The sequence below is a fragment of the Erinaceus europaeus genome, chromosome 7 (assembly GCF_950295315.1).
Source record: "Erinaceus europaeus chromosome 7, mEriEur2.1, whole genome shotgun sequence".
In the NCBI taxonomy this organism is placed as follows: Eukaryota; Metazoa; Chordata; class Mammalia; order Eulipotyphla; family Erinaceidae; genus Erinaceus; species Erinaceus europaeus.
Window position 1 is genome coordinate 109118448 of NC_080168.1, and position 15126 is coordinate 109133573.

A 15126-nucleotide genomic window follows, 5' to 3' on the forward strand; every position below is an offset into this window, starting at 1 on the left:
AAAATGTAGCTTTATATTTATTCAGGGTTTTATTTCAATGTGGAAATCAATACTTTCAGGTGGTTCTGGGACCTGAAACTGGGCTATGCCCTTGAGAAGGACCTTACCTTACCTGGTGAGTCATCTCTCAGTCCCTTGTCTTAGCAGTTTGGTGTTGCTATAGTCTTTAGGATTCTTATGACATGATATTCTGTAACAATAATCATCACGAGATGTTGAAAAATAGGAATTTATTACTTATAAGATTTGAATTTTCATAGCATAACTTATCTGGACTGAGCTCACTGAGATGGGGAGAGAGAAAGTAATTTTCAGAAGATTAAAAAAAAGTTGATTATAGGAGTGACTTGAGTGAGTAACAGGGTAGAATTCCAATAGGAATGTTACAGTAATAAAGTAATGTGACACTTATCCTTGCTTATGTATTCAAAGGAATTGTAATCAAGATCATGAGGAAATATGTGTAGTCTCATATTTATTTCAGAATTATTTATAATAACCATGGCATGGAAGCAGATCTAATGACTGAGAATGATGGGTAAAAGTAATGTGTTCTATACTTACTATGGAATAGTGCAGTATTATAACATATTATGTAATGTATTGTGTATTGATATATACAGCATATTACAATAAAGAGGAAATAAACATTATATTGCAGAACCAGAAAATCCTATCATTTGTAACATGCTGGAAGACATTATATTAAGTGAAGTAAGGTAGATAGAAGATGACAGGGAGTCGGGCTGTAGCGCAGCGGGTAAGCGCAGGTGGCGCAAAGCACAAGGACCAGCATAAGGATCCTGGTTCGAACCCCGGCTCCCCACCTGCAAGGAGGAAACTACAAAAGCAGGAAGCAGGTTCTTTTATTGTTGTTGTTTGTTTGTAATTTTTTTTTCCTCCAGGGTGTTTGCTGGGGCTCGGTGCCTGCACCATGAATCCACTGCTCCTGGAGGCCGTCCCCCCCCCTTTTGTTGCCCTTATTGTTGTAAGCTTGTTGTGGTTATTATTGTTGTTGATGTCGTTCTTTGTTGCATAGGACAGAATGAAATGGAGAGAGGAGGGGAAGACAGATGGGGAGAGAAAGATAGACACCTGCAGACCTGCTTCACTGCCTATGAAGCGACTCCTGTGGTGGGGAGCAGGGGGCTCAAACCAGGATCCTTAAGCAGGTCCTTGTGCTTTGAGTCACCTGCACTTAACCTACTATGCTACCACCCGACTCCCCTTGCTCTTTCATTCTCTATCTCTGTCTCCCCCGCTTCTCTCAATTTCTCTGTCCTATCCAATAAAATGGAAAGAAATATAAGGAAAATATGGCTACCAGGAGCAGTGGATTAATAATACCTGCACTGAGCACTTGTAGTAACACTGGAAGCAAAAATAAAAAATAAATAAATAAGTTAATTAATTAATTCTGTTTGTGATTTATCTGAATATAAGAATTGCCAGAGTTAATATTATTCAGCAGGCCATTTATCTAGTAAACTAGGGACAGTTCAGGTCCCCCTGGACGTGGGTCCCAAGGCTCCATGCTTCTACTCAGTGCTGGCATATTCAGCTCAGACAGGCTCCCTCCACATAGACATCTGAAGTCTGGTCACCAAAGGCCCTTTAGTCACACAGATGACCCCTGTATATATAAGATAATAAATCAATTCTCTTCATTCATTTTCTAAAATGTCATGCCCAAGTAAAGTTATCTTTTTTCTGAATTCTTAAACATATATTTTGATTTCAGTACTTAGGCAGGAAACACTGCTTTTTATATTCAAACTGGAATATACTATCCCAAGTGCATCTTTATTCGGTAAGAGCTACTGAAACTTTGATGCTAACATGTCTACTCTCCAAATATTGTGGGAACTTGTAAGATTTTATGAGCAGGTATAATTAAAAATCCACGTTCTTCTTGGGACTATCAGAATTACTAATCGATTATTGTGAGCCACAAGAAGAAATACTTTTGGTTGTTAATCTCAGTTGATTTCTTTAACAACTTTTCATTCCCTTGTTATTAGTCAAATGTCAGGTTTCTGTGTTTAAAAAGAATATGAGAATTTTGATTATGCATTATTAATAACTTTCCAGTCCTGTTATTAAAAAATGAAATGATATAAATTTATTCATTGGAAATATTTATTATATTTATCACCATAGATTAGAGTGAGTCTTTCAGGTATTTCTGTTCACTAGTTAACTAATTGAGTACTAAGGAGAATCTTGTATGGTACCAAAAAATCTCTTTTGAATGAAATTATGAATACCTGTTAGGACAGAATAATTTAAATGGAAATCAGAAGTTCTACTATGGTAATTTTCCCCAATTGTTAATTTACCACGGCATATATGTATCTCCATTAAGATGTCAGTAGAAATCACTGAGGAAAAAAGGGGGGGCGACAAAATAGCTCCATAGATAGTGTGCTGCTTAGTCATGTGCATGACTCAGGTTTTAGCACAGTCCCTACTATTAAGAAGGAGCTTCATTCCTTTTGTTCATCTCTGTCTGGCTTTCACTCTCCATTTTTACCTCTTTCTCTTTTCCTAAATAAGACAAGGCAAATAATTGAAATAATTAGATACAGGTATTCTGAGAAATATTCTGCATAGAAATAATTCATAATTTTGCGGTGATCGAAGTCATTGCTATGTCTGATTTATACATTAATAAATACCAGATCTTCAATAAAAAGTTTAATTAAGAGAGTCAGTAATTATTCCTGAAATGACCACTATTTAACATAGTAATTAATATTCATAAAATAATTTAATTCTTAAACAATGAAGAAAGCTGTTATGCCTTAGTCGCATAACTGTCTACTTAGATTTACTTAGATAGGAACCTGTGTAATGTCAGAGTCCCTGTCAGTCTGAGCTCACAGTCCATGGTCATAGCTAGGAATATCCTAGGCTACACTCACTTTAGAACCATTCTACTAATGTATATTATTTGATTAGTTTATTTTATTGCCAACAAGTTTCCTGCTGCTAGGGATTGTGCCTTGCATGGTATAGCAGCCACTTCCCATGATCTTTTTTTTTTCCACTTTTTTTTTAAATTTCTTATTTAAGAAAGGATTAATGAACAAAAACATAAGGTAGGAGGGGTACAACTCTACACAATTCCCACCACCCAATCTCCATAACCCACCTTTTAAATAAAATTGATGGAGAGCAAAATATACCAGGGGAGACAGAGAAAGTGAGATATCAGTTGCATTGCTACACTACTTGTGAAGCTTCTCCCACTGCTGGTGGGGAGCCAGAACCTGGAGCTATGCCTTCATGTGTAGTAATGTGAGTGCCTTACAGGGTGTGCAACTGTTCAGCCACAGTCAGTGTTATTTATTTTTTATTGCTTTTATTTTTTTATTTTTATTGTGCCTCCAGGGTTATCACTGGGGCTCAATTCTTGCACTATGAATGTATTGTGGCCATTTTTTAAATTTTTCTTTTTCTTTCTTTTCTTCTTTTTTTTTTTTTTTAGATAAAACAGAGAGAAATTGAGAGAGAAGTGAAAGATAGATGAGGGGAGAGAAAGTCACTTGTGGAGCAACCCCCCCGGAAAGTGGGGGAGCCTAGGGCTGGAACTGGGATCCTTGCGAGGCTCCTTGCACTACGTACTGTGCGCTTAACCTGCTGCACTACCAATTGCCCCAACCCCCATTTCGTCTTATGATTAATATTTAACTAATATTATTTTTATTATTTATTTTAATTTTTATTACGATTAAGGGTTTACAGTAAATACAGTTGTTGGTCCATGTGTAAAATTTCTGAGTTTTCTGCAAAATAGTCTCACCCCAGCATAGGTCCTCCTTTGCTTCGGTGCAACACACCAAACTCAGTCCAAGTTCTACTTTGTGTTTGCTCTCCTGTTCATGAGAGAAATCATCCCACATTCATTCTTCTCTTTATGGCTTATCTCACTCAACGTGATTCCTTCAAGTTCCATATAGATGAGGTGAGCAAGGTGAATTCATCATTCTTAATAGCTGAGTATTATATATATATATATATATGTATCACAACATTCTTGGCCACTTATCTGTTGTTGGACAGCTAGGCTGCTTGCTGATACTCTCAATCTGAGAGCAGCTCATTGCTTCCACAAAGCACAGATAAGTCATTCCTTTGTCTCTTTCCTGTTGACTGTGGACTCTTGGTGGTTACTGTGAGTAATAGGAATGTGTAGCTAGAGACTGTATGTTCAGTTCTCAAGGATAAAAACAAAGAATGGCTTTTTATATTACCAGTTTAGTTGAAAATATGTACTTCATCTACTTTGAGGGTACATTGTTATCTAGAATGAACTCAGATTATGCCTATTTTGTGCTTCGTGCAGTAGCAAGATTAAAATCATATTGAAGAAATCATGTTACCTATCCATGCACATGCTGTAGCAACACATGGAGTATTCTGCTAATGTTCAGGTGATTTTCAAAGGCTCTGCTTGAGGCTGGACTTGGCGCACCTGTTTGAGTTCTCAAGTCACAATGCACAAGCACTTTACGTTGCTCTTTCTCTTCTTGTCTATGTGCCTCTTGCCTCTGTGTTTCTCTCTGCCTGCCTCTATCCAATAAATAAATAAATATGCTAAATACTTTTCTTAAATGCGTAGACTGTGTCAGAGCAAGAGGTCAAAAGGGTTATTATCGAAGCTGGGCTGTGCATTGAGTGCACATATTAAAATGTGCAAGGACCTGGGTTCAAGCCCCTGGTCTGCTCCTGCAGAGGGAAACTTCACAAGTGGTGATACAGTGCTGCAGGTGTCTCCTGCTCCCTCTGTTATCTCCCCCTTCTCACTTCATTTCTCTCAGTATCTATCCAACAACAATAGATAAGCAAAATATTAAAATAGAGGGTCAGAATAAATCATAAAATTGAATAATATTAAAGATGTTTATCACATTTATTAGATGAGGATTTTTACAGATGGATAGTTCATGTTAACTGGTTGATGTAACACTGTATGTCTTAAGAGTTTTTCTTCCTACAATTCTATCACAATAAAATTAACAACCCTACGTATGAAAAGCATAAAAATTTTTCCCAAATTACAAAGAGATTCAATAATTGTATGAGGCTATATTTGATGTAAATAACTTTCTAGGGCATATATATGGCAAAAAGAACTATAGCTTTATTCACCTTACAAATATAGGGCAATAATGGGGCCTGTCAGTAGCACACTGGGTAAGGCACAGATAGTGTGAAGCACACGGTCCTGTGCAAGGATCCCAGTAAAAGCCCTTATGTCCCCACCTGCAGGGGGATCACCGCACAAGTAGTTAAACAGGTCTACAGGTGTCTATCTTTCTTCCCCCCATCTACCATCCCTTACTCTCTCAACTTCCCTCTGTCCTATCCAACAACAACATAAACAACAGCATCAATAATGACCTCAACAACAACAATGGGGAAAAAGGTGGCCACCAGGAGCAGTAGATTCATAGTGCAGGCACAAAGCACCAGCGATAACCCTGGAGGAAAAAACAAACAAACAAACAAATAACAAAAATTATGGGCCAATAAATATTTGATTTTCACTTTAGTGTAGCTAATAATTTCAGACAGAAGTTGTAGTGATGCAAAAATTTGGAATTGTGTAACTAACTGTCCAATCTGAGGGCATGTAAAACTTTCAGAATCAGATCTATAGATAGAGCACTCATGACTAAATTTTTAGTCACCAAATGGTAAACGCTAAATTAAACTGATGGCATGAACAGGAATGTTCAGAAAAGTATATAGAGGAACATAGGTATACTGGCCAGTTCTCAAAGAAATTAGAATGATTGGATTTTTAAAAATGTATAAATAGAATAATCTTCTAGGATAAAAGTATATATTTAACATTAATAGATACAATTAACATTCAAATAGCAATTTAATTCATGGAGACAATGTGAGAAAAGATTCTAATATTTGCCTAGTTTACTCTTGAAATAAACCTTAACAGACCTTATGGTTTCTTTTTATTGATTTAATAATGATTGACGAGACCATAGGATAAGAGGGGTACAATTCCACACAATTCCTGCCACCAGAGTTCCGCATCCCATCCTCTCCATTGGAAGCTTTTCTGTTCTTTATCCTTCTGGGAGAATGGGGAACAGAAGGTGGGAGGTCTGGCTTCTGTAATTGCTTCTACACTGTACATGGGTATTGGCAAAACCTTATGTTTTTTAATATATTTTATTTCTTTCTCACTTTTAATGTGATGCCAGAAAATATACCTGTGGCTTTGCACATATAGTACTGCTGAATTGTCCCTAGGACCCGATTTTCATTATTTTTCTGGCTGGGGGTGGGGAGAGAGAGATTGAGAAAGAATGAAAAACATGAGCAGACAGCAAGAAGTACACATCACAGCTCCACCATCTCTGGAGGCTTCCTGATCCCAGGCCTTTATGATGACATATGTTTTGAGAGGAGTGTGTTATCAGGAGAGATATTCACCTATCAATTTTTTTTTAGTTGAAATCAAAATAGCTTAAATCACTATATGTATTTTGGAAGTACAAGCTCAAGGTTCTTAATTTTTTTAGTCGAAAGTGATGACCTATTTGAAATGTTAAAATTATGTAATGTTATACATAATTATTATTTTTATTGAGAGAGAAGAATAAACATGAGAGTAGGACAGCTAAATTTGGCTATTTTGTAATAAGTTTGCTTAAATAAGTATATGCATATAAAAAGCTGATTCTAATTTAAGAATGTATGTTTCCTGTGTGTTGTGGTCATAACATTTAAAAACAAAGTGTTTCAATTCAACTGAATTACACATTATGAAACTAAAAGTGGACAGATGGGAGATAGCATAATGATTCTGCTAAGAGGTTCTCATGCCTTAGGTTCCAAAGCCCCAGGTACAGTCTCCCGCATCACTGTAAGCCAGAGCTGAACAGTGCTCTGGTTAAAAAACAAACAAATAAATAAATAAACAAACAAAAAAACCTAGGAGCATGAATTGTTTGAAAACAAAAATAAATAATGGACTACATTGCTTGCTCAGTTAACCAAAATCCCAGTCTGAGTTTCATGTCTCTCAGTTGATACGCAGGCTAAGAGGACTGCAGAAGCTAGAAATGAGAAACCATACAGCCATAACCACATTCATCCTCCTGGGACTGACAGATGACCCACACATGAAGATTCTGATTTTTATATATCTGCTTATTGCCTACGTGCTAAGTGTGATTGGAAACCTGATCATCATCATCCTCACAACAGTGGACTCCAACCTTCAAACTGCCATGTACTATTTTCTCCAAAATTTTTCCTTCTTGGAAATCTCATTCACAACTGTCACCATGCCTAGATTTTTGTACAGTCTGTCAACAGGTGACGGGACCATTACCTATAGTGCTTGTCTATGTCAAGTATTTTTTATGTATCTGTTTGAAGTAACACACTTTTATCTCTTGACTGTTATGTCTTATGATCGATATGTAGCCATCTGCAAACACTTGCATTATGCGACCATCATGAACTACAAGGTGTGCAAAAGGCTTGTCTTGTGTTGTTGGACAATTGCCCTACTTATAATAGTTCCACTAATTATTGTGTTACAGGGTTTGGAATTCTGTGACTCTAATGTCCTTGATCATTTTGTCTGTGATGATAAACCTATGCTAAAGATCTCTTGTTCAGATACAAGGTTCTTAGATAACATGGATACTGTTAGTTCTGCCTTTATCCTGATAGTGACTTTGATTTTTGTGGTGTGGTCCTATGTCAGTATAATCCTAGCGATTCTAAGATTCCCCTCTGCCCAGCAAAGGAAAAAGGCATTTTCTACCTGCTCTTCCCACATGATTGTGGTTTCCATTACCTATGGCAGCTGTATGTTTATATATGTCAAACCATCAGCAAAAGATGAACTGACCACCAATAAGGATGTTACGTTATTAAGCACTTCTGTCTCCCCAATGTTAAATCCATTCATTTATACTTTGAGAAACAAACAAGTAATTCAGGCTTTGAAAGACTTGGTGAAAAGGCTGTACTCCTCTAAGGGAATTAGATGTGTGTTGAAATAAGTGCCCTTTATTATACTTTCCTTAGTTTATCCTCTAATTTTACCTCTTCCTGATATATATATCAGCCATGATAACATCACTCTTTCCTCTTTCTAGTAGCCTATCCCTTATGTTTTTTTTAAAGTGAACTAGAACAGAAAACGTTCAAAATCAGTAGTTATGTCTTTGATAGATCTATTTCTATATATGTATATCTCTATTTCTAGTATCATTATATGTTTATTTATGCAGCATATGTCACCTGTGCAATTTCTGTCCATCTGTTATCTATGCAAACATGAACTAAAAGAATGCAAAAATAAAAATATTTATAATTTTTTAAATAGGTGTCCATTTGAAAATTGATGAGTCTGCTAACAGTGAACCTATTCATAGCACATTTTTATGTTTAAAAAGAGAAATATCAGGAGGCGGGCTGTAGCGCAGCGGGTTAAGTGCAGGTGGCGCAAACACAAGGACAGGCATAAGGATCCCGGTTCGAACCCCGGCTCCCCACCTGCAGGGGAGTCGCTTCACAGGCGGTGAAGCAGGTCTGCAGGTGTCTATCTTTCTCTCCCCCCTCTGTCTTCCCTTCCTCTCTCCATTTCTCTCTGTCCTATCCAACAATGACAGCAACAATAATAAATACAACAATAAAACAACAAGGGCAGCAAAAGGGAATAAATAAATAAAATAAATATTTAAAAAAAGAGAGAGAGATCATTGCATTAGGACATGCGATTTCAGGTGTGCACCTTTGGAAATCAGGCTGTGTGTCCCCATGATTCTGATTTACCTCCTAACTCATACCACAAGTTCTCCCTTTTTTCCCCCTGCTATCCACCAATTTTCTGTAGTCTGAAATTTTAGAGTTATCTTTATTTATTTTCTACATATAGCACATATGTACAAATTATATTTGTTTCTCTTGCTCTATTGGTTTATTTTCCACAGCATCAAGCCTCTGAGGCTCATCCATACTGTTGAAGTGTAAGGTGTCCTTTTTATTTATAGGTAAACAGTATTTCATTGAATAACTGTATTATAGATAATATGGACTTCAGAGAACTAATTTGCTCAGTTTTGTTTTTTACATAGGTTAATCTCTATTTTACTCAATTTTGAAGTTTGACTATGTAGTTTTTATTTGTTATTTTAAAACCTACTTAATATTTCTTAAAAATCACACCTTGTAAGATGTGAGAATGAAATCTGTCCTTCCAAATTACATTAGATTTATTTTTACAACTGTCAATTACTGAGAATTTTTCAACCGTCTCATTTTAGAAACTGGGAACTCAATGCTATGGTGGAGAAAGGCCTAAGTGGATGGTGGGATTGGTGTGCAATCATCTGTCACAGAAAATAACAAATACTATCCATTTGAAAACAGCTGTACTGTAAATTATTTCCCTAGTAAAACAACTAAAAAAGCCATATGGGATGTTTTTTTCCTGAGGTTTCCAGAGACATGGCCGTAGAGTAGCAGCTGCCAAATGTCACTCCCTTTATCAACTAGTTAAAGCAACAAAACACCCCCTAACAACTCACAAAATCACTATTTGAACTTCTTAAAAGTTCACTTAACCACAGAGAATGGATACCCAGCAAAAAGGCCCCACGTTGACACTGACATCATAGGCACTAAACCAACCCATGAACATGTTGTGGACTCTCCCCACACCTCTGACACCATAATATATAGAAAAGGATGTCCAACATCAGTTACCTACTCCAGAAGAAAAACTACCAACAGAAATTGATGTAAAGTTGGAAAAAAATGATAGAACAACTCCAGACAGAAACACATAGTGTGAAGGACACTTTGAATGCAGCTTAGGATCAGGTAACAGAACTAAAGTTAGTAAGGCTGAGAGAGAATACAGGGTTAATCACAACCAGCACACTCTGTGATCATAATGCTATCGTTGAGGGGCACAAAAAAGGGTCATTTTATGCCCTTTGGATAAGATGGATGCAACTAGAGGTGATTATTCTCAGTTAAATAAGTAGAGATGAGAGACAACTACCAGATGGTTTTTATTATTGTTGTTGTTGTTATTATTATTGTTATTGATGTCATCGTTGTTAGATAGGGCAGAGAGAAATGGAAAGAGAAGGGAAGACCGAGAGGGGGAGAGAAAGATAGACACCTGCAGACCTGTATCACCACCTGTGAAGTGACTCCCCTGCAGGTGGGGAGCCAGGGGCTCTGGCGCTTGAACTGGGATCCTTATGCCGGTCCTTGCGCTTCACTCCACCTGCACTTAACCTGCTGTGCCTCCGCCTGACTCCCTACAAGATGGTTTTACTCAAATGTAGAATTGAGAGAACTGATACACATGAATATGCCACCCTGCCACTCAACCCCTCCAAAAGAAACACACACACACACACACACACACACACACACACAAACACAAACAAGCAGTTTGTAAGACCTTATGAGACTATGATGCTTATCCTCAGAAAGTGGGGAGATGAGGACACAGAATTTTGGTAGTGGGTGGGTTGTGGAACTGTAAACTGAAATCTTATAATCCACTAACAGAAAAAATCCTTTATATGTAGTAATTAAATTTCTATTAATAATTTAATAATGATAGACAGGATTGTGCTGTAAGAGGGGTACAGTCCCCACCAGGAGAGTTCTATATCCCCTCCCCTCCATTGCAGGTTTCCCTATTCTTTATCCCTCTGGGAGTATGAACCAACAATCTTTATGGAGATCAGAAGGTAGATGGTCTGGCTTCTGTAACTGCTTCTCCACTGAACATGGGTGTTGTTGACAGGTCGATCCATACTCCTATCCTGTCTCTCTTTCCCTAGTGGGTTGCGATGTTGGGAGGCGGGACTCCAAGACACATAGTGGGGTTCTCTGCCCAAGGAAATTGGGTTGGCATCATGGTATCATCTCGAACCTGGTGGCTGAAAAAGAGTTAAGATATAATGAAGAACAAATTGTTGACTAATCATGAACCTAAAGGCATGAATATTGCAGATGAAGATTGGTGTCTTTGTTTTGGAAAAAGCTAATAGGTCTGTTTTAGGTATATTTCAGAGGTCCCGAGTCTCTACTACATTTTGCCTGAGGCTGACATCTGATATGCAGGTGGACCCAGGTTATTGTCTGGGGAGATGGTGTCATAGTTTGAAAAAGGACTAGAAAACTGGATCAGAGAAGAGAGTAGCTTCCAAATATGAAAAAAAGTATATAGATACTGTTAACTGTAAACCCTATTGATTTGATCTGGGACGTATGTTCAGCACAGAAGCCTATGTAATTTTGAAAGCTTTCTGGGCCTGGGCTTTTATTCTTGGGGAGATTTTTGATTATTGATTCAGTTGCTAAACTAATGACTGGCTTGTTTAAGCTATCTAGTTCCACTTAGGTTAGGCTTGGCAGGTGATATGATTCTAGAAATATATCCATCTCTTGGAGGTTGTCCAATCTATTACATGATACTCACATATGATTCTATGTATTTACCCAATTTCAGTTGTAATTTCCTCTCTCTAGTTCCTGATTGTTATTTATTTATTTATTTATTTATTTAATTTAGCCTCCAGAGTTATTGCTGGGGCTCGGTGCCTGCAGTATGAATCCTCTGCTCCTGGAGGCTATTTTTTTTCTCTTTTGTTGCCCTTGTTGTTTATTGCTGTTGTTGTTGGATAGGAAAGAGAGAAATCCAGAGAGGAGGGAAAGACAGAGAGGGGGAGAGAAAGATAGACATCTGCAGACCTGATTCATCACTGTGAAGCAACCTCCCTGTAAGTGTAGAGCCCAGGGCTCGAACCAGGATCCTTAGGCCAGTCCTTGCACTTTGTGCCAACTGTGCTTAACCTGCTGCACTAGTGCCTGACTCCCGTGAGTTATTCTTTTTAATTAAAAGTATTTATTTATTTTGACAGAAACAGATACAACTTGATAGAGAAGGGAGGAGAGAAAGGGAGAAGGGGGAAGGGAGAGAGAGAGAGAGAGAGAGAGAGAGAGAGACCTATAGCACTCCTTCACTTTTGAAACCTGCATCCTTCCACAGTGACATGTGCTCTATTTGTTCTCCCTAACCCCAAACCTAAAACATCCGTTATGACTGTCCTTTCTTTCTTTTTCTTTTCTTCTCTGCATTTCCCCAACCGTTTTCTTCCTTCCTTCTTGCCTGCCTTCCTTCCTTCCTTCCTTTCTTTTTTTTTTTTTTTTTTTTTTCCGTGGATTTTTTGTGCAAACAAGATAAAGCTAGAGGGACCAGGCTGTGGCACACCTGGTTAAGTTCACATACTACAGAGCGCAAGGACCCAAGTTCAAGACCCCTTTCCCACTTGCAGTGCCTTAGACCGCTCAGCCATCCTGACACCATTTCCCTTTCCCACTTGCAAGGAGAAATCTTCACAAGTGGTAAGGTAGAGCTGCCAGGTGTCTCTCTATTTCCCTCTGCCTCTCTCAATTTCTCTCTGCCTCTATCCAATAATAAATAAATACTTTTTAAAAAGTTAATGTTAGATAATAATAGTTACAGCTATAAGACCTATTGTAATTTAAAAATTAAATAAAAATCTTCTTAAATTAAAAAAAAATCTAAGCTTTTTTTTTTCCAAGTAGAGAATGAGAAATGGAAAGACAGAGAAAGGAAAAAGAAATACCACAGCACCACCCCATCATTTATGAAGTTCTGCGCTGCTTGTGTTCCTGTGGTGGCTGGGCATTAAAACCAAAATCCTCACTCATGGCAAAGTATGTGTTGTATAGGGTGATCCATCTCCCATTCATTCATTCATTCATTGATTCATTTGTTTGTTTAGTCATGTGTAGAGTCATTGTTGGGACTTTACCACTTTGATTTTTTTTATTAATTTGTTTTTAAAAAAACTTTATTATATTTATTAAATATAGACAGCCAGAAGTCGGGAGGAAGGAGGAGACAGAGAGGGAGGAGACAGAGAGACACCTGCAGCACTGCTTCACCATTTGCAAAGCTTTCCCCCTGCAGGTGGGGACTGGGGACATGAACCCAGGTCCTTAAGCACTGCAACATGTGCACTCAACCAGGTGCCTTCCTTCCTTTCTTTTCGCTTTCTTCCTTCCTTTCTTTCTTTCTTTTTTTTTTTTTTTCTACCTCTAGGTTTATCATTGTAGCTCAGTGCAATTTTAACTCACTGCTCTTGGAGGCCATTATTTTCTTTGGAGGAAGGGTGGATATATATGGCAGCGGTAGATCCCATAATGGTTATGCAAGCAGACCCTCATGCCTGAGGCTTCAAAGTCCCAGGTTCAATCCCCTGCATCACCGTAAGCCAGAGCTGTGCTCTGGTAATAAAATAAAAGGGGGATAGACAGAGGGAGAGAGGGATGGAGGAAGAAAGAGAGAGAGAGAGAGAGAGAAATATAAACACCTGAAGACCTGCTTCACCACTTGTGAAGTATTTCTACTTCACATGGGGGAAGGGGGCTTGAACATTGGCCCTTCTGAGGATACTTGTATATATTACTATGTGCACTTAACCAGGTGTGTCACATATGCAGTTAACCATGTGCAGCACCAGTTGGCTTTATAAACTTTAAAATATAGTTCATTCACAATATTATAAGTCCTATTCTAACTTCTCTTTATCATTTGATTCTGGTATAGGCTGCACTGTGTAGGGAATGTATGACAGCAGTCTATTAAACTTAATAATAACTTTTAGTTAGTAATAATTTGTATTAATGACTTAATAATGATCAATAAAATTGATCATTATAAAAAGGCTATAATTAGATACAATTCCCACCACCAGAGTTCTGTATCTCAGGCTCTCCATTGGGAGCTCCCCTTTTAACTGGCAGTATGTAACTCTTAGGTTCCCATTGAAATATAAATATGACATTTTTTATTTTTATTTTTATTTGGTAGTGTGAGAATCAAAGAGTTATCAAAATCATGTTCTTTTATTGGGCAACTGAATTCATGTGGAATAGGTTTAGGAAAGATGTTGCATGTTAGTCTCCAAGGACAGGACTGCCACTGACACCTGCTAGACTTTGCCAAAATTCACTTCATATTATTTTCATAAATGGTCACAAAGGGCCATTTATTTATTCACATATGTGTTCCCTGCATATCCAGAAGAAATTTCAATAATAACCATTCCTTTTGATAAATTGAGTCAAAATATACCTTTCAATGAGATATAATAAATTGTTTTTATCTTTTTTTTAAAGATTTTATTTATTTATTAATGAGAAAGATAAGAGGAGAGAGAAAGAACCAGACATCACTCTAGTACATGTGCTGCCAGGGATTGAACTTGGGACCTCATGCTTGAGAGTCCTACACTTTACCCACTGCGCCACCTCCTGGGCCACAAATTGTTTTTATCTTCTAATAATCCCATTATAGTGGTCAGCTATTTTAAAATAAATATGTTTTTATTTCAGTGTGATGAGAAGTTATTTTCTGTATTTAAAGTGGATAAGATTTTGCATATAGTGTCTGTGTATGTTAACAGATATTGAAATATCAGATAGTAAATCTAGACCCCAAAATGTTTAGGGAACATGTAAGTTTTCCAGAGAGAAGGCATTTTTGAATGCACTAATTCTACTTACAGCCTAATTTCTTTTTCTTTTTCTTTTTTTTTCCCTCTAGGGTTATTGCTGGGCTCGGTGCCTGCACCATGAATCCACCGCTCCTGGAGGCCATTTTTCCCCCTTTTTCTTACCCTAGTTGTTGCAGCCTCGTTGCAGTTATTAATGCCATTGTTGACGTTGCTTTGTTGTTGGATAGGACAGAGAGAAATGGAGAGAGGAGGGGAAGACAGAGAGAGTGGGGGAGAGAAAGATAGACACCTGCAGACCTGCTTCACCGCCCCTGAAGCGACTCCCCTGCAGGTGGGGCTCTAACCGGGATCCTTATGCCAGTTCCTGCGCTTTGCGCCACCTGCCCTTAACCCGCTGCGCCACCGCCCAACCCCCACAGATTTAATTTCTTTGGGGGCCTTTCTGGAGTGAATAATCAACTAAATCATTTCTGTTCTTCATAAATGTAAGCATGTTTTTATCTTGGCAATATTTTCTTTTCTCCTCAACATTCTATACTCTTGCTCTGATTAAAATGCC

General features: G+C 37.9%; 1 protein-coding gene across 1 annotated transcript; it reads left to right on the forward strand.

Annotated features, from left to right (window-relative positions):
• The first annotated feature begins 7097 nt into the window (after window positions 1-7097).
• Window positions 7098-8051, forward strand: LOC103109227 (olfactory receptor 6C2-like). Its single transcript, XM_007518270.2, has one exon. The coding sequence runs from the start codon at window positions 7098-7100 to the stop codon at window positions 8049-8051; it is 954 nt and encodes a 317-aa protein (XP_007518332.2).
• The last annotated feature ends 7075 nt before the right edge of the window (window positions 8052-15126 follow it).